The sequence below is a fragment of the Cydia splendana genome, chromosome 12 (assembly GCF_910591565.1).
Source record: "Cydia splendana chromosome 12, ilCydSple1.2, whole genome shotgun sequence".
Taxonomy (NCBI): Eukaryota; Metazoa; Arthropoda; class Insecta; order Lepidoptera; family Tortricidae; genus Cydia; species Cydia splendana.
In genome coordinates, this window is record NC_085971.1 from 20,980,318 (window position 1) to 21,005,029 (window position 24,712).

Consider the following 24,712-nt stretch of genomic DNA (forward strand, 5'->3'; position numbering starts at 1 on the left):
TCAGATTTTTCCCTCTATATACACCTAATAGTCTACCTTGATGCCAAATTTCAAGTTTCTAGGTCATCTGGAAGTGGGTTAGATTTATGATCTATATGTCAGTCAGTCACAAAAATGCCGGTTTTTAAACGTTAATTTATCAGTAACTGTTTGAGCTACGTTTATGAAATTTTGTATTTTGGACAAGCTAAGGGGCTTGAATACATGTGCCAAATTTCATTAGTGTAGGTTAAGTAGGTTTCAAGTTGTGAAGGGGTCAAAAGTAGCTCGAAATGGTTCGTGTAATATTACACACGGTTGCTGCGTCGCCAGTTCCTTTTTCTTTGAACTTGGCTGGACACGCTACCGCGTGTCTAGATTACCTATTTATAGATAGCTGAATTTTCGGTACGCCATTAGAAATGAGTACAATTTCCATTAGCATTCTGGGAAGTATTAGGGAAGGGAAGGATTAGGTATGAGCCCACAATGGCCACAATACTGAAACATGAGGCAAGGATATGAAAATTATCTTTTTCTACTCGTCGACTTTAATGGTTATTTGTTATTTATTTATTCAGGTAATTACAACAAAAATATTTAAACTAATTTTCAAAAATTATAGCTAAACCAGTAGATACATTCGACTCAACGACTAATGGACAGTTTCAGAGGTTTAGCAGGCTTAAAGGAAGAAAAAAATAGCATAGCAGTATAATAAAGTGTATAAATACCTGTGTGCGTACCTATTCCCATTCCAGTTAGAAAAGCACATTAGTAAGTATAGTAACTACGAGATCTCTACTTAACCGTATCCGCAACCCACCGCAAGCGTGCCGTGCGTCCAGAGGACTGGACTTTACGAATCTACACGCGACTAGCCTGTCTTCAAGGATTAAAACATATTTAGCAAAATACTGTATTTACAAAAATGTTAAATCTGCACTATCCCCGTTAGATTCGCGCACTACACACGCGTCATCAAGACAAGCGCTGCGGCCTTACGGCGCTCCTCGGCCGAGTTTTGAGTTTACAGGTTAGAAACATATTTAGCAATGAATGATGAAAATTGTAAAACCTGCATATTCCCGTTAGACTCTTGTACTATAAGAGCGTCAGCAAGACAAGCGCAGCGGCCGGCGCTCCTCGGCCGCCGCGAGCGCGCTCGCGAGCTCGCGTCGCGCCTTGCCCACCACCCACACCATGAGGGTGATACCGATTAACATCTGCGAACGGGAAATTAAACAATTTTGGGGATAATATTATAGAGAACGGTATTGCAATCAATAAGCTATATTAGTTACGTTTACAGTTTAGGATTTTTAAGAAATCAAGAGCCGATATTTTTACTTGCAAGGAGCTTGTCGAAACAGCATCAACTCATGGCGCAAAATACTGGTTCTCTGGGCCGGGTCTATACGTTTGTAATATAGTTCAATGATGCTCCCTCTTCCTATATAAGACTGCCAAGAGGTGAGTCCCGAATTTGGCAGTTTTTGTTAGGTTGGTCGGAGCCCAGTCAACTTTGAGAACCACGACTCCAACTACACATTTTTACACGACTTTAGACTTTAGAAGTCCTTAGACCATAATGACCATATTGAATACCTCTCGCGCTTAGCTACTTCTGCTGCTGACTGTACTTAGGTAAAAATATTGTTTGAATAGCGTTTACTCACGCACAGTTGACGTAGACGGGGGTTTACCGGGCGATGTTGTGGGTAATTAAAATTCTCTACCTCTACCTCTACTCTACTGTATTATGTAAAGTTTGCGTCACGAAACATACATATATCACGCGTTTCAGCTCCGCGCAGCTGGAAATCTCCATAACTCATAAAGTTGGTAATGTAGGTACTCTATTATGTAATTATCTAATTATAACTGCGAAGTGTGAAATAACAGACCAAAGAAACAAATGGCTTAGTGATTTCAAAGAAATCAAATCAACTTAATGATAATAGCCGATACTGAAAATAAATACCTACGAGTATGAATACGAATGATGTTACATATAGCTGTAGGACTAATATAACTGGAGCATCATTTTAAAATGACGATTATTCCATCGCGTAACTAAATTGTGCAATCAAGGAAAGTGGAGTTGTTCAATTTGACAATGACATTAAGTCTCTGCCATTCTCGACGATTTTACCATTTTTAGGTTGACGTTCGTTTAACGATATTTTTTTTAATGCTACTTACTAGTTTAGACATTACTAATGTTATTAAGTAATGTATTCGGTCTTTCTTTTATATTAGGAATTATATGATATACCTATCGACAGTTTAGTAGAGCTAGACTGATTTTTCCAGACATGAAATCTTATGTATTCGTAGGCACTGTTGTTTATACCGTAAGTATACCATACTCGATTACATATATAAAGTTCGCCGAATAGAAAATTTAATCTAAAATATTCACCAACATTCGGTCTGACATTTAGTTAGTATTTTCGATTATTACTTTATATTACGGTAGTACATATTTCGATTTGTCCCATTCAATGGAATAAATCTACAGTTTTAACTATATGTTCTTTGCACATTCACACACACAGGGGACTTTAATAGCCTTCGATAATAATAATGTAACATTTTATAGTTCTATAAACAATACAATCGCAGTAACGGTTTCAAAAAGAAAGGGCTTAACCGAAATATTATAATACCGGTTTTAAAAGAAACAACGTTTTGCTCCTGTCGCACAAATCACTACGATAAAATTGTTCGAGTGCAAATCTTAATCCGATAAAGCTATTTAAGTGTAAAATAAACAAAACAGTTGATTACTAAGGTAGGTATTATATATTAGATTATAAATGATTTAAGACTATCAGATCAGATAACGAAGTCTAAGTATAATGTTTTGAAATTGTTTTTGTTACTAGAGCGTGTTGTAGGCTTATTTACAAGGAATCTTGATAGGTACATATATATTGCGAAATTTATCGATCATTTCATGCCTGCTTAAAAATGTTACACTTTATACTCGTATCAGCCGAAATTAGGTTGCCAAGCGGATCCCGGGCTCATGTAGAACGCTACTGGGATAACGCTAAGAAGATATCCGCAAAAATATCTGCACAACAAAGCGTGCATAAATATATGATGCGCTGTTCGTGTTCAGGATCAACAAATGAAATTGTGCAGTGTCAGATATTTTCTCGCGCTTGTCAAGATGATAGTTCGGATTATTAGGATCCAATTTGGTAAAACCTTTATCACATGTGTTTTGTTTACGTGTACGTAACGAAGTATCTGTTATGATGTTATGATTGATCACGGACATAAGATAGGACCCGAGGTAAACAGACTCTCTACCGCCCTCAATTCCGTTATAGGTATGTACTAGGGCTTCCAATACCGGGATCCCGGGATCCCGAAATACCGGGATCCCGTCTGTTTAAACCTATTTTTTAATACCGGTATTTTTTAATGCAATACCGGGATCCCGGTATTTTCAAAAACAAAGAAATGTGCCTATTATAACGGTTAAAATCCATTAAAATGGTCAAATTCGGCTGTATCAAGAAGATTACTTGCCCATTTAATTAAAGAAGATCATTTCATTGAAACAAGATCTGTGCATATGCGTTAGATAAATATTTGGTGATGAATTCTGATGTTCAGGATATATTATGATATTAAGGGGCTACCCCACGCGAATGACCTGCGATCTGAATCCCTTAGTTTTCTTATGTTTTTTGTAGCTTATTATATTAACAGCAACGGCTTTAAGCAATATAGTATCCCATATTTACTTCAAACTTATTCTTAGAGATATTTGGCATCAAAGTTGAACAATTTTAGGCTAAAAACTGGTTTTCTGGCCATAACTTTTGTGTTAATTAGTTTAAAATTAAAACCCTGGACACGTTTTTCGAGACGTCAAAGACGAACCCAAATATTTAGATTTCGTACATGTAAGATCCTTCACTGCAAACGAGATACGAAAAAAGTGTTTTTTTTTTTAGAAAAAAAGGAGATACGATTCAAAACTTGTCAAAAATCGATGAAACCCTCCGGTTTCCTCTTAATATAATTAGTTCTTAAAATTTTATCAAAAAGTAGAAAGAAATGAATTGTAGTATGGCAAACGAATTTTTGGTGCCAAATTTGAATATTTATTGGCTGGTTTTGAACTAAAAATGTGACTGGTGAAGTCAACAAGGCGGATAAAATAATTGCCAACCTGGAGGGTGAAATGATAATTATTGCAGATGGCGAATATTGTTTAATATCCTAAGCTAAGGAAGGACATACATATCTGGTGTAACAGTGAGCCTTTTAAAAAAAAACTCAAAATTTTTAACCGATTCATAGTCAATACCGGGATCCCGGTATTGATGAAGACAGTTTCGGTATTAATACCGGTATTGAAAGAAGTCCGGTATTTGGAAGCCCTAGTATGTAGTACATACTGAAAAACAACGCACAATGTTTAATTTTTTCAGCTCCAACGGTTTGGCCATTGGAGGTGAAAACATTAAACATTTGTAACATCAATTCTTCAAATGCCGATGCCGTAGCGCTCCACTAAAAAAAAGTTATTTTTTAAAATTAACCCCTAGACTCTATATCAGCGGTCGGCAATCCGCGGCCCGCGAACCTCTCACTTGCGGCCCGCGAGCCTGCTTGGCTACTTTGTATGTAATATTGACAAATGACAATGTCTGATAAAGTCATAAATATTAACAAAGTGCGGCCCGCGTCCACTTCGTTAACTGCTATGTGGCCCTTGGCTGCTAAAAGGTTGCCGACCGCTGCTCTATATAGTACATAATATATCTCTATAGAGGGTGAAAATGAGGCTAAAAGTTTTTTAGCTACTTCTACGAATTAAATTGTATTTTTGAATTTATTAAATAATGTAAATTATATGAACCTACGATCTTAATAATTATTCGTGTAGATTAGTTTAGGATAATTTATATTGTAATTTTATATTATGAGAATAAATATCTAAATCTAAATCTACGCAAACGATGTCGCAGGCGGAGGCTAGTAAGTATAAGAAAGAGTTTTCGATATTTTCACCCCATTTCTTTCACACACTACAGAACCCGTTAATCTCCAGGAAATTACCTTGATAACTCGTTACGCGTGCTTCCAATATTCTTAACACACTTACACACGCAACCGACTACGCCGACTCTTTCTGTCGCGTTAGACTAGTCTCGAGAGTGAGAGGGACTGCTGTTGGGCACCTTGACCCTTTCATGCCGAGTAACTTTTTTGTGCTAAAGATTCAAGTAGCTTGCATTCAGGGTGTAGGACGTAGGTGTCGTAGGTGGCCTACTTGAGCCAAGCAACTTGACAAAACTGCGCGGGGTTGCGTGCAGTTATAAAATAACCGGTGACATATCTTTTGAAACTGTCTGGTTTCGGAATAGGTTACCTATAGGAATACTGTAATTGTGATCTGTATTTCGGCACGGCTCGTATTATGCGTCTGCCGGACAAAAAGCTAGCGATCCATTTGCATAGTCCCTCCGGCAATCCATAAGATGGTAACTATCTAACTGATAATTTATTTATTTAATTAATTTATTTATTTAGAAATTTAATTCAGGCAACAAGGCCCATATAACCCATATTACAAATACCTTACAGACTAACATACATATGTATTTTATAAACTTAAAACTAAACACTATTTAGTCGACAAAACGGCGTGGCTCCGTTGCATCGACTGCTCTTGTGTCGGATTCGGCAGTTTGCCCCGGAACCTCCGAAACACGACACCTTTCATAACGTCATCGTGCATTTCAATTTAGGGTCGAACCTTTAAGTCGAAACTAATACTTACCACGGAACTCAGCCTCAAGTATTTCCTTTGAAATGACGTCAAAGGAAATCTTAACTTCTCTACTGTGTCATACTGTGTGCATAATTTGATTCATTCATCAATCCTTCCTTTCGTTCCCGTCTAAACTAGCGATGGCCGCCCGCGGCGGCGGCGCTTCGCTTTCCTGCCGCTCTCACAATGGCGGCCTCATTCCCGCCATCATCCAATTAAGGTGGCTCAGGCGGAAGATTCAGTAAGTATATGTACCAGTAGCGACTCGCCGCTACTGGTATGCTGAATCCGCTTTTTTAGCTCCATTGTTAACATTTGCATCATTCGAGTTAAAACCTTAGTCGTTAGAGTTTTTTAGAGTTCGTTAGAGTTTAGTTAGTTACAGTTAAAAAGTTAGTCAACTCAGGCAGTTTGTGTTAGGCAGCTCGCCCAGTATAGGGTGCTGTTCACGCTTTGCTGCTGCAGGCGAGACAGTAAGCCTCGTGCAGCACGTCGTGCATGGACCGCAGCGTGGAGCCGAGGTACACGTTGATCAGCTGCGCGGGGAACAGCCCCGCTACATACACACCTGGCACGCGAACACCACGTAGCCCGTGGCGTGCGACTCGTGCAGCACGTCGTGCATGGACCGCAGCGTGGAGCCGAGGTACACGTTGATCAGCTGGGCGGGGAACAGCCCCGCTACATACACACCTGGCACGCGAACACCACGTAGCCCGTGGCGTGCGACTCGTGCAGCACGTCGTGCATGGACCGCAGCGTGGAGCCGAGGTACACGTTGATCAGCTGGGCGGGGAACAGCCCCGCTACATACACACCTGGCACGCGAACACCACGTAGCCCGTGGCGTGCGACTCGTGCAGCACGTCGTGCATGGACCGCAGCGTGGAGCCGAGGTACACGTTGATCAGCTGGGCGGGGAACAGCCCCGCTACATACACACCTGGCACGCGAACACCACGTAGCCGGTGGCGTGCGACTCGTGCAGCACGTCGTGCATGGACCGCAGCGTGGAGCCGAGGTACACGTTGATCAGCTGGGCGGGGAACAGCCCCGCTACATACACACCTGGCACGCGAACACCACGTAGCCCGTGGCGTGCGACTCGTGCAGCACTTCGTGCATGGACCGCAGCGTGGAGCCGAGGTACACGTTGATCAGCTGGGCGGGGAACAGCCCCGCTACATACACACCTGGCACGCAAACACCACGTAGCCGGTGGCGTGCGACTCGTGCAGCACGTCGTGCATGGACCGCAGCGTGGAGCCGAGGTACACGTTGATCAGCTGGGCGGGGAACAGCCCCGCTACATACACACCTGGCACGCGAACACCACGTAGCCCGTGGCGTGCGACTCGTGCAGCACTTCGTGCATGGACCGCAGCATGGAGCCGAGGTACACGTTGATCAGCTGGGCGGGGAACAGCCCCGCTACATACACACCTGGCACGCGAACACCACGTAGCCCGTGGCGTGCGACTCGTGCAGCACTTCGTGCATGGACCGCAGCGTGGAGCCGAGGTACACGTTGATCAGCTGGGCGGGGAACAGCCCCGCTACATACACACCTGGCACGCGAACACCACGTAGCCCGTGGCGTGCGACTCGTGCAGCACGTCGTGCATGGACCGCAGCGTGGAGCCGAGGTACACGTTGATCAGCTGGGCGGGGAACAGCCCCGCTACATACACACCTGGCACGCGAACACCACGTAGCCCGTGGCGTGCGACTCGTGCAGCACGTCGTGCATGGACCGCAGCGTGGAGCCGAGGTACACGTTGATCAGCTGCGCAGGGAACAATCCTAGCATGGTTGCCAGGTGGTAACCGCAGCCGCTGATGTCGCTCACCTGCCAATGGAAAATTGTTTTAGTCATTCAACAAGTTTAAACAATGAGATGTTGGTTGGGAGGAAATTCAAGGGCTAACGCATGTACTTAGGGTTGTAAACCTTTCAATCAAAATATACAGATGTCACGATTACGATCAATATTCGCTGTGAATGACGGGAGGTCAGCTCGAAATTGGTAGCGCGGTTGGAACTGTTGGAAGGCAATACTAAGATGTGGGTTAGAATCCCACGTTGACCAGAGTTGATCACATTCATTTTTATATACTGTTCTGTATTTATCTCGTTAAGTGAATTGTAAATTCTTATGAGAATAAATGATCTCAATATACATCTGTATACAACTTATAGTAATGTGGTACGCACAAAAAGAACAGTAGGTAGCTTTAAAGCAGTCTCAAGCCCTTTCCCGGTTTGTCTTCCAGTGGTGCAGCTGACGCATTGCCTCTTTACCGCAAAGACAGAAAGGGCCTAATTTTAATTGTATGTAGAAGGTAAATCAGGTAATACGAGTATGTAAGTTCTAAGTTCTAACCACATCTCGATCGTCATGGTAATAGTTATTACCACAATTTGAGTTAGAACCCACACAAGTTTATATTTCTAATACTTCCACTTCGCTTATAAGAAATTCACCACTTTATTTGAAAGCCTTCTTAGTTTCAAATTAATGGTAATTATCAGTTTATGTACTTAACTAAGTTTAACTCGACTATATTTTCTGCAGTGAAAAAATATACTAGATTCACTAAGGTTCCTATTTTTTTAAGTTCCTATACCTACTCCTATATTTACATATTATACTTAAGCCACTTAAGGAGAGAGCAAAACTGTGGAACGCAATTAGGTAAGTATTCACAGCTATCCACGCTGCCGTGACGACGGCAATAAACATGACCACAAAGAAAATCGTTATCGCAAATGGAAAACTGTACTCTCATAACGATTAATACCTAATTGAACGATTCAAACTCGGTGTACTTGAAGGTAAATGATTTAATCTGGTTCCCTTCCGCTTTATAGAACGAAAGGTCAACAAGTGGCAACCGACGGGTTGCGATCATTACTTACTATATACCTACTCGTACAAGAAGCGTGCTGTCAGTGCACGCTAGCTACAGCACGCAGCAGCGAAATGTTGAGCTATCGAGATCGAGCTGTTTGTGGATGGTGTTATGCGATAGGTATTTAAGGCAAGGATTAACTGAGCCCATGTACGTAAAGTACCCAATGCGTTATGAAATCTGTATGCTTGGAAACATAGGGTAGACCGAGGCGATTCGGATCACTGGGGAAATCGGATCAAAATAAGCATTTTTGTAAAATTTTATAGATCGCGGTTAGTTACAGCCAGTTAATCAGCGTCCCGCGTTCGCTCTGTTCCTAACGCATGTCGCCACAGTTACTGCCATTGGAAAAGACTCACGCGTCGGTCACGGTGACACTTCCCGATGAGTCGCTCGTACAGGTGTATTGTGATTTTATCGCCGATGTAAAAAATGTGCAAATACAGTCCGTGATAAAAGTAAACGCAAAAGGCTAAAGGTTTGTAATTGTTGTTATTGTTAATGGCGCATAGTGTTTCCTGATTTGATTTTGTTTTTATTGTATTTAAAGGTATATTTCCGTTACGCGAAAATAATTCAAACATATGATATGGGGTTATTCGGATCATCTGATTGGGGGCGATTAGGATCACATTATAAAACAAGGTTTTTGGACGTTTTTCTTTGGCTTATTTTATGTTCGCATGTTTTAGATGGTGCGTACGTATAAAAGGAAGAGGTACCAGGGGGAATGGTCGGGAGAAAATATGACTACAGCTGCTAATAAGGTTTTAACGAAACCGCTGTCCCTACGTAGAGTCTTTTGTTACCAACAACTAATTTTCTCATATGGGGTGAATCGGATATGTGTGATTTTTCATGTTTTGGTTTGTAAAAGTTTACAGTTTTTGTTTATTTTCATTTAAGTTATTCGATTTTGTTGCTAAATGGCCATTAGCATGTTTTGGATTTATTGTTAAAATATATAGTAGCATATAGGAGTGATATTATGTTGCGCTTTCTGTAGGTGGCGTGATAAAAAATTGAACTAGAAAGGAGGAATAAAAATAATGCTCAAATGCAACATTAAAGATACCAATGATAGTTGATCTCAATTATTTGACCTTTGTGATTCTTAATCATATGATTAACATTGTTAACCATTAATAATTAAGATTTTATGACACAGTTTTTTTGATCCGTTTTACCCCTTAAAATGGGGCGAATCGGATTTTTTAAGAGGTTTTGTATTTTATTTTTCATAAAGTTGTCGTAGTAAGGCATTATTTAGCATTCCTAACAGCAGAACGAAACACGCACAGCATTCATATATTGGGCGCGCATGTAAGCAGTACAATGAAAAATGTATGGACGCAGACTTGTTTGGCAGTTCATTAGGTCTGTTTAAGAAAACTGTACATTCTTTGTTGAAGTAAAGAAAGTGTGAACTGTTGCAAGCAACCGCATACTTGTAATTTGAGTCTTTTCTCTTTTACATCTATTCTATTTTTATGTAATTGGGTACTATAAGTTTACACTAATTTTATACATTTGTAAATTATCTTTGTAAATTAAATAAAACAAAAAAAAAAATAATAAAAAAAAAAATCATATTTAAGTTTGATTTTATGTCTGAACCTTGGATTCTGTTCATTAATAAATAATTTATCCAACTGAATATTAATAAAAACAGTATCACCTTAAAATTTGTATTTATTGACCGTCAAACAAAAAATGACCCGATTCGCCTCGGTCTACCCTATTTGTCAAACGCAACGCAACGCAACGCATGGCAAGTATGTTTCTAGTTTCTAAGCACACAAATTTCAGGATTGTGATTGTCATAACGCATTCATTGGGTACGTGGACTCAGTTTGTCTCTGCCTTTAAAAAGTAGACAAAAATAACCAGAGGGCCTACCGCGAAAAACGATGTGTTGTCCGTAAGGAAAGGCAACACTGGATATAATGGCAATGCCAATAGCATGGCCACTAAGTTACTGCAGAATAATAAGATTATATTTTTGTCATAACGTCACCCGCTTAGCAAACCTATTTCACTAAAGCTTATTATTTCAATTAGCAGGTCTGGCTAGCGCCTGCGTGTAGGCTCGGCTGGTCAGATCTACCCAGCAGATTGGCTTAAAGGCCTGGCCAAACACACAGCGCGACGCACCGCCGCGTCCGCGCCGCGCGACCGCGGCACATGCTAACAGGTTACCGACGTCAAACAGACTGCGTCCCGCCGGTATCACGTCCCGCTTCTGTCGCGCCCCGCGCCGCGCGGCCCCTTGCGTCACGCTGGGTCACATCAGTCGGATCGGACGTTAAGCCCCCTCCAGACTATGCGCGTGAATCGCGGGCGAAGCCGAGATCGCGAGTGTGGAGTCGATTTCGCTGTCGAAAATCGACTCCACACTCGCATTCGCGGCTTCGCGCCGAGATTCGCGCACGAGTATGGAGGAGGCTTTAGGCAGCGAGCGGTGCGCCGCGTTCCCGCGCGGCCGCGCCGCGTTCGCGCGCGCGATGAGGGCGTGTTGAGAGCGTGAGGCCGGCGCGATCCGCGCGCGCCCTGTTTGAACAGGCATCACGCGGCGCGGACGCGGCGCTGCGTCGCGCTGTGTGTTTGGCCAGGGCTTAATTGTGGCCATTTGTGGCTGAATATTTATTACAATTACTTAGTAATGTAATTTGCATGGCTATGCGTGAAATGCTTTCATGTTTTAGGCAGAAGCACAGAATAAATAAGAGTACTAACGTACAGAAAGGAAACTTCCTATAAAACCGAAGTTAGACAGCGGTTCAGAGTCGAATCATGCTGTTCCTTTCTAATAATCAACCCAAATTATTGCTCGGAGCAATGCTGAGCCGAACAGAGCCGAGTTTGCCTGAAGGCAGTAGTTTCGCACCCCTGGCGGAAGGTTAAATTACTCGCATAAACATTACCATAACGGGCACTTGTTAGTATTTTCTCTAACAGACTTGTCAAGGATAACTAGGATAAGGAAGGTGACTGATAATCACCTAATCACACACGCCCACCCACAAGCACACGTCTAATCATATTAACGTCCATTTTGTACCATTGCAATTGTTGTAATCGGTATCAGTCTGCAAACACCGTCGAAGCACTTTCACTTATCACTTTCAAGAACTGTAGCGACTTTATGGGTGTTTACGTTTAGTCACGAAATACTATTGTCATGTCCATAGGTATATGACTTTCCATCAGAGAAGTGTCCTTATGCGTCATGTGCATAAGGACCTTTCTATTAGAAAAGTCACAATACAATACAATACCATTTATTTCTCTCATATAGGCTTACAGTAGTTTACCAATTCGCTTACACGGTAAAATAGAACTTATGACACATTAACAAATTATAAATTTAAAGAAGTAAAACTCAAATACAGTGACAACAAAACAAATAGAAATATAGAGCAGATAGGAAAACAAATACAAATAGCGGCATAGCCTTAAACAAAGGTAAAAATTTAATATTAACTATCAAGTTCAGTATGGTTTAGAGCAGACATGGTGGCTTTGATAAATTTCCCCAACCTGTCATTGAATAAGTCGGCATCCGGGACCTGGGTGAGTATATTATTTATTAGCAAACCTAATTCACTAAAGCTTGCAGCTAGCACGCGGACGAGGCGCCGGCAACGCCGCGCGGGGCGCGCGCCGCCAGTACTCGCACCTTCCAAACGGAAGCTCGGCGTGGGAACTGCTAGACCCACACGGCCCAAAACAGTGGGATTGTCGATCCCGCCATGGATCAGGGAATGGTAATGCACTATTAACATCAGTTTTCGTCTGAGCTCCAAAGTATCGAGGCCTACCATGCATTCCCAGGACAAAGCGGGATGGAAAGAGGTATGGATAGTATCCATAAGTCCGTTTATAAATGTACCTAGCGAAATACGTATCTTTTCGCGTTTAGTGGAGAGGTTTTTTATGAGTTGGATGAGTTGCGTTTCTGTTATGTCAGTTGTGTGTATGATTTAAATGGGTATATTACCCATAAATAAACTCATACATTATTACACATTATTTGAATATACCCATTTAAATCATACACATAACAGAAACGCAACTCATCCAAAAAAACTCTGATTAATTAGGCTGAAATTCATAGGTGCAAGTACAACATATTATATACCTACTACCTACCAGTGGCGGCGCGTCCATAAAAGCCGATTCCCACCGGCTTGCCTGTTTTTGGACGTTGGAGCATAGTTGTTCAGGAAATATATGTAAGCCAAATTAGCCCCGGCTTGCCTATGGATATGTTTGACGCGCCGCCACTGCTACCTACCTACATACTTAATGTAAAATACTGATCAATTTCCATGGTTCAAGCAGTTACATAAAACATTCATGAACTTTACTGTTTTGGATGTGTGTTGCTGTTACTCTGCACGTTTCAATTTCACATAAGTACCAAATTAAATGCATTTCACATATCATTAATTTTATCCAGGCTGCAATTTTGTAACCAGTGATTTGATTACATGCATTCCATTTCTTCATCTCCAAAAACAATATGTACAGTCTTGTCACTGTACATGCATTTCGGAATCTACCTAATTAGCTGCACGTACATATCGTACATGGTATTACGTGATTATCATCCGTATTAGAGTCGCACGTTCTTCACGTCTTGTCGAACAGCAACTCTAATGGCGGAAACAAGATAGTCAACGATATAAAAACTGCTGTCCAGACAAGAGAGATATAGACGCATCTTAGGTTCCTGAGAAGGAGGGTCACCTTACTTACTTGTATCTTAACTTACAATATATCTACGTCATCACTACAAGTGCTCTTTGCTGTGCTGCTCACCACCAACCCACCTGAAGCTGGACCCTCGGAACCACATTCGGCCCCGAGGGTCCAGCCCACCTAAAGTTACTAGTGTAGCGGCTAACTGGCTGCTACATTAAATGGTCCTTCGAACCGCTCCGTGTCCTGCGGGTTCAACAAAGGTATTTAGTGTTTTTGTTGCTCTATTGCGGTAGCGAATCGGTTTGCTGGCTTCCCACAAGCGGGTTCCACCAGTGAATTGAGAAAGCGCATATATCGTATTTGGGGTGCAAAAGCATTAGTTACCTGTGGACAAGGGACATCGGACTGAACCAGCGCAACTGCAGTCGTCGGGGATTCAACGAATCAAGCAACGACTGCAGTTGCGCTGGTTCAGTCCGATGTCCCTTGTCCACAGGTAACTAATGCTTTTGCACCCCAAATACGATATATGCGCTTTCTCAATTCACTGGTGGAACCCGCTTGTGGGAAGCCAGCAAACCGATTCGCTACCGCAATTTACTTACTTTGTAACGACTCTCTTTCTCAAGCTAACAATTTTCGCTTCGTTAGGGGTTGCCAATATGTACAGTCTTGTCACTGTACATGCATTTCGGAATCTACCTAATTAGCTGCACGTACATATCGTACATGGTATTACGTGATTATCATCCGTATTAGAGTCGCACGTTCTTCACGTCTTGTCGAACAGCAACTCTAATGGCGGAAACAAGATAGTCAACGATATAAAAACTGCTGTCCAGACAAGAGAGATATAGACGCATCTTAGGTTCCTGAGAAGGAGGGTCACCTTACTTACTTGTATCTTAACTTACAATATATCTACGTCATCACTACAAGTGCTCTTTGCTGTGCTGCTCACCACCAACCCACCTGAAGCTGGACCCTCGGAACCACATTCGGCCCCGAGGGTCCAGCCCACCTAAAGTTACTAGTGTAGCGGCTAACTGGCTGCTACACAATAAGAAGCCAAAACAGACTAGAGTCGTGTGTAAAATCGATTAAAACAAGAAGTAGGTAGCTCACAACATGCCCTCTTCACCAATTCGGTGCGGCTGGCAAATTCGTTCCAATTACAAGACAAACAGATTATAAGAGTACTTATTATTATTACTGCCGTCAACGGGCCTCGGTCACGCGACGCGACGCTAGTCCTGTACGGTTACCATCAGTTTGTCACTGACATAAACGCCGTCGAGAACGTAATTTACTTTCTATATATCCCGTTTGCACTAATATGCGAGTGCGAGCGAGATGTATAGAAAGTAAATTACGTTCTCGACGGCGTTTATGTCAGTGGCAAACTGATGGTAACCGTACTGATCCTGATGTAGGGGGAATAAATTAATGCCATCGACGCTTCCGAGTAGTAGCCATCTGATATATCGGAGATTCGGAGCGGTTAAGGTGCTCACAAATAACTAAACACGCCACGCCTCTATTGTCAAGGCGTTATTGGAGTGTGTGCTAGATAGGCCCAAAATGGCACAAATCATACGTATGCAGTAGAAGAGAAAGTCACCGTGCGGACGGACGGGGTGTTCAAAATTACCTGTTGCAAATTCAAACGCGGCTGTTCAGAGTGTTCCTCTATCCTATACATATAAGTACCTACATATCGCAAGATGTTTATTGTTTACCCATCTCTTTCAAAATCCTCTTCTCGTTTATAAACGCAGTGTCAGTTCCAAAGTCTCCGCAAAAACAAAAGTGAATAATTTAAAAATAGCATTGTTTTCATCTTCAATAACAATGGCGTGTATTTCGGGCTTAATGCATGTTAATCTCGGATTAAACACGCGGACTGTCAACTTGCCAAGAGGATAAACTTGTTCGCAGTTAATTTATATTAAAGTACCCGGAGTTTTAGCTTTCTAATTAGCAAAAATAACCTAGACTAGATAAATAATGGCTGATCAGAGAGCAATTAAAAAACTTAAAAAAACAGGACAAGTGCGAGTCGGACTCGCCCACCGTGGGTTCCGTACTTTTTAGTATTTGTTGTTATAGCGGCAACAGAAATACATCTGTGAAAATTTCAACTGTCTATCACGGTTCGTGAGATACAGCCTGGTGGCAGACGGACGGACGGAGTCTTAGTAGTATTAGGGTCCCGTTTTACCCTTTGGGTACGGAACCCTAAAAAGAAATCCTTGGAAAAAACTTCCTCATTCACTGCTAGTCGATATTAAAATGCCCGTAACTATCTACTGAATTTCACAAAATTGACATTATACGAGGGGTGTTCAAAATATTCTCGGTATGAGAATGAAAACAAACAAGTACGAAAAGTTTGATATTTTTATTTTTCAATATACTCCCCCCCTATGTTAATCCCCTTAAAAGATCGATCAATTTTTTTTTTTAATCCCTCATAAAAATATTTTTTATCTTTGGTGTAAAAATGCTCCTCCACTGCAGCCTTCAATGCTTCATCGTCAGAAAAAAAAATTCCACGCAGATCCTTTTTAAGATTGGGGAACAAAAAGAAGTCGCTGGGGGCTAAGTCCGGACTATACGGTGGGTGAGTAACAGTTTCAAACCCACATTCAACAATAGCTGCCTTGGCAATATGAGCAGTATGGACGGGGGCGTTGTCACACAGAAGCAGAACACCTTTGGTTAACTTTCCTCGCCTCTTTTCTTTGATTGCATCCTTTAATTGACGTAGAATGTTAGCGTAGTACTGTCGTGTGATATTTACACCTTTTTCTTTATAATCGATTAGTAATATTCCTTCACAATCCCAAAATATCGTGGCCATGACCTTGCCAGCTGAAGGGACGACCTTGAACTTTTTGGGATGAGCTGAACCCTTAATGTGCCACTGCATGGACTCTTGTTTACTCTCTGGGTCATAATGATGAACCCAGGTTTCATCTCCAGTAACTATTCTTTGCAGCACCTCATTAGGATTTTCACCGCACAGGTCAATAACATCGGAACAACACGCTACACGCATGTCTTTTTGAAGCCGAGTCAGCATTCGCGGAACCCATCTTGCACTTACTTTTGACATATTAAGATGGTCATGGATAATATCATGTACGATACCAATAGAAAGATTGGTTACTTGAGCTATAGATTTTACCTTCACTCGACCATCTTCCAATATAAGTTTTTCCACTTTATCAATATTTTCTTGTGAAGTAGCTACTACAGGCCGACCAGGTCTAGGGTCATCTTCAATACTCTCCCTTCCACGTTTAAATTCGCTTGACCACTTTTGAATGGTAGATAGAGAAGGAGCAGACTCACGGTAAACACAATCCATTTCCTCTTTTATGGTTTTTTGATTTTTACCCTGTTTTGTCGAGAATCTTATGACGCATTGATGTTCTAATTTAGTTAACATTGTCAATTCGCACATGATGTTCATGTTTGTTCAGCAATTGCAGAAAAACAAAAGAACATCTCGGTTCCAATTATATTTTTTTTTAATGTCAATGAATAAACCTTAGCGGCCAGTAACGAAAGAAATTTAAGAAGAGGTTGTAAGATATCAATACCGAGAATATTTTGAACGCCCCTCGTAGGTATATTTTATGACTATATGTATGTAGGTATAGCTACTGCTCTAGCTAGACCTTGTATGCGTATTTTAGATTTTGTAAAAAAAAAACTAATACCTATAAAGCGCGCGGTTGTTTTATGCGATAAACGCACGGGACTAGGATGACAGCGCGAACGGTAGGTCTGTCTGTGGACAAACGCAGCGTTGAGCGCAACACATGCGTCAACGGAATGTAGGGAAAATGACAATGCGCTTACCGCTGCGTTTACCGCGTAAGGGTCTCCCCAGATAGGTATATCCACGCGCAATCGGCAAAAGCCCATAGGGAAAAGCTTCCTTTAGTACCGTTTGGTAACTAAAAATTGGTAACCAGCTTCGAAACGGGAAAGAAATACCAATTCGTAACTGGCTTCAAATTGGGACTTTTCCATTACCGATTTGTAACCACGTTTGGTAACCGGCTTCGAAACGGGAAAAATAAATGCCAGGTTGTAACTGGTTACAAAATGGGACTTTTGAATTACCGATTCGTAACCACGGTTGGTAACCAGCTTCCAAACGGGAAAAAATATCCCGCGTTGTAACTGGTTACAAAATGGGACTTTTGAAGTGACCATCTAACTTTCTAAGTGGTGACAATTGGCATTCACAGATTTTTGATAAAATGTACAGTCAGCGAGAAATTATCATTAAAACTTAAAATGAACGTATGCAATGACAATGACAATAAGTCTGAAGTACTTTCGTATGTACACCGTTCTAGCCTCGAATTGGTACAATAAACTCCGATCAGTGAGTGACTCTGTCCCAATACGTAACCGGCTACAAACAGGTAATTTTGGATTCCCATTTTGTAGCCAGTTACAAAACTTATTTACCAAACGGTACCACTCTGGCCCAATTCGTAACTGGCTACATACAGGGAATTTTAGATTCCTGTTTTATAGCTAGTTACCAAATTTAGTTACCAAACGGTAACACGCTGGCCCAATATGTAACCGGCTACAAACTGGGAATCTTGATTCCCATTCTGTAGCTGGTTACGAAATTTTGGTTACCAAACGGTACTAAAGGAAAAGCTTTATGTCTGCGCAATAAGAGCGAAAAAGTCATCGCTCGGCTGCCGCCTGCCGACGCGTCGACGGCTTTTAAGCTTTTTCCTATCGGCTTTTGCCGATTGCGCCTCGATATATCTGAGGAGACCCTAAAACAATATAGAGTCATTCATTAGCTTGTCTGATGTAAAATGGGGGTGCGGCTAACGCATTGCGTTTATCGCATATCCATAAAATGATAAAACAACCGCGCGCTTTAATGTCATCCAAATCGGTTCCGTTTCAGTAGTATACACTGAAGAAGTAACATGGAGACAATAGTTGCTATCGCATTTATAATACATATTAGTATGGATTTTAAATATTTTTATCCTCAAATATTTTCAACTACTATGACTGTTTACCGTTTGGTAAACGAACATTTTATAATACAAGCGTGACTGGCGCTTCAACACTCACTAAACAAATGGAAAACAAAATATATCCCGTGTCTCTAACACCCCGGAATAGAGTCGCATTCCTCTCACGGATTAGCAGATCTCGTGTAAACATAACCTTGCTGTTTGTTTACACTACGTCTCGACTGAAACCCCGTGACGGCTACTGAAAGGTATATGAAATGCATGTAAAGCTGTAGTGTACAGGTATATTATAGAGAAAACATGGTAGATATTGAAAACAGATGTTATTGGCTTATGAGATCATCAGCGTAAATTTGCAAACAACTAGAGATTAAAAATATATTTTTTGAGTGTTTATATCGTGTGCATGAAATGTAGGCTTTAAAATATCAATACGAATACGGACAACGTGGAAGTATTATAGTCTCTGTTTATATAAAAGATTATGTCAGATAATTTACTCGGTTACTTGTACAAGAATCACCGCATACTCGTAACCTTATACAAACACACGAACTGGACTCATAAAATAGGGAATTAATTAGTCCCATAATTCTTAGTAAAAGTTCATTCAACGGCAAATATCGCACATGACGATGAATTATGTTCTCAAACCATGCTTGAAATTTATTTGATATAATTCCGTAGGTACCTGCTACCTGCAGTTTATTTCGAAGGCGCCGAATATAGATACCTACCTCATCAATTGCTCCCACGCATGATGGAATTATTATAGACGCATCGACTTTGAAATGCAGGACCATTATGTCTACATCAAGTTGTGTAAAAATATTTTCCATAATGTCAATATCCCAAGAGGAACATGGGGACTACATTTGAAGCGGGCATCCACTTGCCTCTACCAGCCTCTACCAATTCGGTCAGTAAATGCTTGTAGCGGCGGTGATTCATTCGCAGTCGCAGTGAACTGCATTGCTCCAGTTGCAGCAGCACGCTGCGCTGCGTAACGCGTATAACCGGTCTGCTCTGCTCTCGAAGCTAGCCGCCCAGCACACCGAACACACTACAGCCACGAGGCAGTAGGTTAAATAATCTTATTCAATACGTATGGCAAGTATCGCAACTCAACGCAACCTCACCATGTAATTAAACAAATAAAACAATAATAATATTGGATTGTTGTAACAGTTTAATACGTACACATCTGACAAGAATTCTGGTGTCGACAAGTATAATTTAATTTTAGTTCCCCTTCTATATTTCTATATTTTCTACTCTTTCTAGTCGGACTGTACCTACCTACAAGCAATAAGTACTCGTAATGGTAGTAACATTCCATTTCTAACCGCAGCTGCATTACTGTCAATTTTACTATGGAAATTGACAATGACAGCGACGCGTTCAGTACCGGTAGTGCAGCTGCGGTTAGAAATGGAATGTTACCCTAAGTCGTAAGTATAATTTGTAATTTCAAAGCAAATGAATGAAGAACGCAATGTGCACTGTACGCCTTGCACCGCGGTGTCAACGTCCGTGCTCGCACATTTGCACCAGGCGGCAGGCTCTACACTACATCATTATGGCGTGCGAACACTTGATAGATACCAGGCGGTGCGTGATAAGTAATGATAACAATGCCAACATACGGAGGGCGTTTGTTTGTTTACGTGTCCCCGTGTACACAATACACACTACAATCAAGAGGCGTTAATGAGCTCTTACATATCTACTGTCTACTGTTTACACATCATCACAGTTATAACAGAAGTCGAAATCTTATGGCAAAACTGAGTTCCCGTTTCCCGTTCTGTGACGGGCATTCTGTGCATTTTGGAGCCGGATTACAAACTCTAGTGGAGCTTGTTCATTCTATATGAATATCATGCAGAGATGTAAAAATAGGTATATTACGTTACGGTTATTACTGTGCGTCGGTGGACCTGATGCCTTTTGTAATAAAATCTACCGATGTACAGTTAGGAGTGTTGCTGTTTGTACTCTGTATCTGTACTGTACATATGCATAGCATATATAGGTACTTTTTCGTTGGAAACGTGACGTGACGACGCTCAAAAATATTCGAATCCATTTTAAAATAACGTGTTTACATGTGCGAGCGCGATGTGACTGCGCTAGCTTATATTATTCAAATGGCAGAATGCCGGCTCGATGGCACCGGTGCCGGCGGTTCACGTCGGAGTGAGCACGAGCGTGGCAGACGCCTCGCGTAGGACGGACGTAGTACGGGGATACCCGCCAGACTGGAGCTAGCCAACTAGACTATATAAGTATATAGTAGAGCTAATATTAGTTAGGTGATCTTTTCGATTTGGGCTGATGGAGCGAAAAATGTACACCTGATAATTGCTCGCCTGTCTTCAAGAACTACATTAGTAGCCTTACCACGACTTCCTTTAGCAGTGTCAAACGGACATATTCGCTATCGTCTGCGTAACTTACTTTCTAATCTTTCTATACTCTCGCTCACACTAATGCGAGTACGAGCAAGATGCACGGAAAGTAAGTTCACGCTAGATTACTGTGTCAAACTGGTGGGAGCCGTATTAGGTACATTATATTATTACTTATACTTATCAGATTTCAGTAGGTAATAATAATAAGCCGTGGACAATTTGATTATCTTAGGTATAATAATAATTGAATGATATAACACGTATTTTCTCAAAGAGGATCTGCTGACCGCAAAAAAATCTCTATTTGTGGAATGCAAAGATTAATCTCACTCTAAAAATCCGAGACAGTATAGGTATCAATTTTATTTTAGGTATGTGCAATGCACATCGTGTATAATTAACAGCCAGGAAAATCGCTAGGTTATTCCCAGCGATAATCGCATAATATGATCGGCCGAGTTATTAATAAATGTATAATGATGGCGAGTAATCGGTGGGCTTCCGTCGTATTGTCGTATAGATAGATGGCTAAACGCAATGATTGCTATAATAGCGCGGGTACCTAATGATATCATGGAATTATAAGATGTTTCATTAAGTACCTTCTTTACTATAAAACTTTTAACCTACCCTACCTACCCCCCTAACCTACTTTACTGTCAAAAGGTTCTTTATAGTTCTTTATAGATTGAATAATTAAATAGGAATCATAAATAAGTCAATAGCAGAAATATATTGCACAACGAGGCACGCAAAAAGATAATGAAAATGGTTGAGCTAGATCGTGTCAGAAGAAATTTTAATAAATTATACATTGTATTGTACCTATTCATGGTATATTATTGCGTTGCGTCCCTGCGTCACTTTCGTTTGACATAGGTAATACTGAAGAAAATAATTCGAATAGCGCAACCCGCTAATAAACTAGGGTGACAGCTTTAGTTATTGACCACTCTTAACAATAACGCTTCTATTAGCTTGTTTCTTTCCTTATTGTTACGAGTGGCCAATAACTATACCTATAGCAGTTGCCCTACATAGTTGTTTAGGTATAGTATAGGGGTAACAATGTTCATCGTTTTAAGTTACCCACGCCACGTTCCTCTTTCCTTCACCGATGATATGCGCAGGACCTTGCTGGTTTAACGACATTACGATACATATCCTTGGCATCCAGATCTGATATAATCTGTAGGAATTTTCCTTCCGTGTTTCCTTATTGATTAAAACTTGCAATAAAATCTTGCAAAAGGTCATCAAATTCTGGGACCGAAAGCGGAACTGGACTTAAAAATACACTTCACAATTCACATTTACATAAGTTTACATAAACCCGCATTCCAAATGTGTGTAAAGAGTGTGCAAGGCGTAATTTAATAGCTCATTATTTCAGACCCAGTGAGCAGTGAGTACTTAGGTTATTGTTCTTAGTTGCATCTCGATTCTCGAATTAAACTCATTAGCGTTGACTGAACCCCAATAAAATGTGTCCCTGTTACTACCCCATCAGTAATTCAGATTCAAATTTCGTAATCTTGCTATAAACGGTTGTAGATATGATCTGTCAGCGGCCCCTGTTGGTAGCTGACAGATATCCGTAACAGAATGACATCATTTAGATTTCAAAATGTACCTTCGAATTGGCCTCCGCTATGTAGCCGATAGCTAGAATGAGGATAATCTTACTTTATGTATTATGGCGTCATTTAAATCTCTTCTTAGAGTCTGTATTTTCCTTATCTTACAAATTTTGTAATTGTATGATCCGAAGACGAACCGCATATCGCCGCAATAGATTAGGTGTAGCCGGTGTAGGTCAATATCGATTCCCATCAATCACATTTTACTTTCATATAGAAATTTAATTTTAAAGCACTTACTAATATTAGTAGCTTCCCACTGCGACTAATGTACATCCAATAACAATTTACAACATCAAATACATATACATATGTAGGTAATAAGGTAATAGTGACGGTGGTGTATGTTTGTATGTAAAGTAATAACTGTAATAAGGCGGGCGACGGACGTCAAAGGCATTCTTTATTGATATCATAAAATTTCATTGCAGACGTAAAAAGGCGTCGATGTAATAAAATTTAGTCACGGATAAAAATATACAAGCGGACGATGTGGCGAAAATATGTAATCAATTATCATGTAGTATTGTGGTAGGTATATGTTTGCATTTTATGATCATTTGTTTAATCTCTGTTTTAATAAATATTTTTCCTGTTTTATGCTAGCTGTAATCTGTACTGATGGAAAAGCAATTCAGTTTTTTGTGGTTCTGTCAATGTCAAAAGAAAATAATGTTTTCGTAATACAGTATATAGAGCTTCACTACTTCGGTGACCGCTGTGATCTCGGTTATTTTATTTTATTAATTACATGCCACATTAAAACATAGATAAATCTTTAATTTATTTACGAACTAATCGATTTTTCACCATAAAAAAGCAGATGGTAATCCGGGAACCTCCATTGCATAATCTGTCATGCAGCGGCTGGTTTTTTGCCCGTCCGGATTAGCGAGTTCCTTATGTTGTTCCTTATGAACTTACAATACCTACTTATTACACTGTCGCTAAGCAATACGAAAACATTATGATATGTAAATGAAATACATGTAATTCTGTTAACCATTGACTGGCTACTACATATTACTACAAGATCGCATGTCGTGATGCAGTTGTGACTCACGCGAGCCGAATCTTCAACTGCCGAGTAAATACCCGTGGAAATTCAATTACTTACTTAATTCAATTGGATGCAATAAGTATGATTTTTTTTCTAGCCCAATTGAGTGTCCCACTTCTGGGCAAAAGCATCTCGCCTTGATTTCCACGACTCCCGATTTGGTGTTTCCTCCGGCCATCAGTTGTTCAGGAAGCTGTCCAGGTCATCCCGCCATCTCCGTTTGGGCCTGCCGCGTCCACGTCCCTCTACCGGCATCCACTTGGTGGCTAAGCTAGCCCACCTCTCCCGATGCATTGCGGTAGACGTTTCTGGCTCAGGGCCTAGTCCCATTTATTAGCGTTTGCGTCAAATTCGGTAGTTCTGATTTTTTGCATACTTGTTTATGACACTTTATGATGTTGGCCCAATGAATAAAATAATCCAAGTTTGTGACCTCGAGAACCGAACGCAACGTCAAAAATAAAAAACCGCGAAAGCTTCGGTTTTTTTATAGATTTGGGCGATTATAACCCTAAAGGACTAGTTATTGATAGTACCTTCTCAAGACAGTTTTTAAAGTAGACTAAATTTAGTAAATTTGCTACAATACGAGACTAGATTTGTCTCCTTAGATCTAAGAAAATAGTTCTAAATGGCACAGAAATCAATTCTTTGTCTGTACTTATGGTTATATGTAGTCGGTTCTACCACTTATACCGTTGAGAATTACCCTTACACCTCATTTCATATCGCAAGTGAATCGCATCGCAACCAACCAAACGAGCTAAATAAAATACCTAAAATTACTCAACGATTAAAGACCGAGACTGCTTTATATAGTTGCAGTGCATGAGTTTTCCCGCGTGCCACTATTATTTCTGCAATAAGTGTAGGTATATACTCAGCATTAGCAACACACCAACAGATTGGGGATATACCTTATCTCGCCGAAATAAGGATTATAAATGATCAGTTGTGTCGCCGATGGTTTTCCTCTTCGCTGCGGCCGCTTGCGCATGACGGTTGCGGAAAGTGACTCTGCAAGGCATTGACATATATCAAAACATGGGCCTTACGGGCTATTGCCAAGAATGGGACCAGTACAGCGGTGTCACGCACACGATTTCGAGCCAATCTTGCAGTCTAACGCCATAACGCGATTGGTTGATGAGTTCACATCACGCG

The 24,712-nt window shown here is 41.0% G+C and overlaps 1 protein-coding gene across 1 annotated transcript in view; it reads right to left on the bottom strand.

The window, feature by feature from the left end:
- LOC134795734 (transmembrane protein 64) overlaps positions 1-24,712 on the bottom strand; it is a 53,533-nt gene that overhangs the window by 12,145 nt on the left and 16,676 nt on the right. Inside the window, exon 2 of the mRNA XM_063767683.1 lies at positions 7,476-7,631. Coding sequence (XP_063623753.1) covers positions 7,476-7,631 — 156 coding nt within the window. The remainder of the gene's footprint in view (positions 1-7,475; positions 7,632-24,712) is intronic.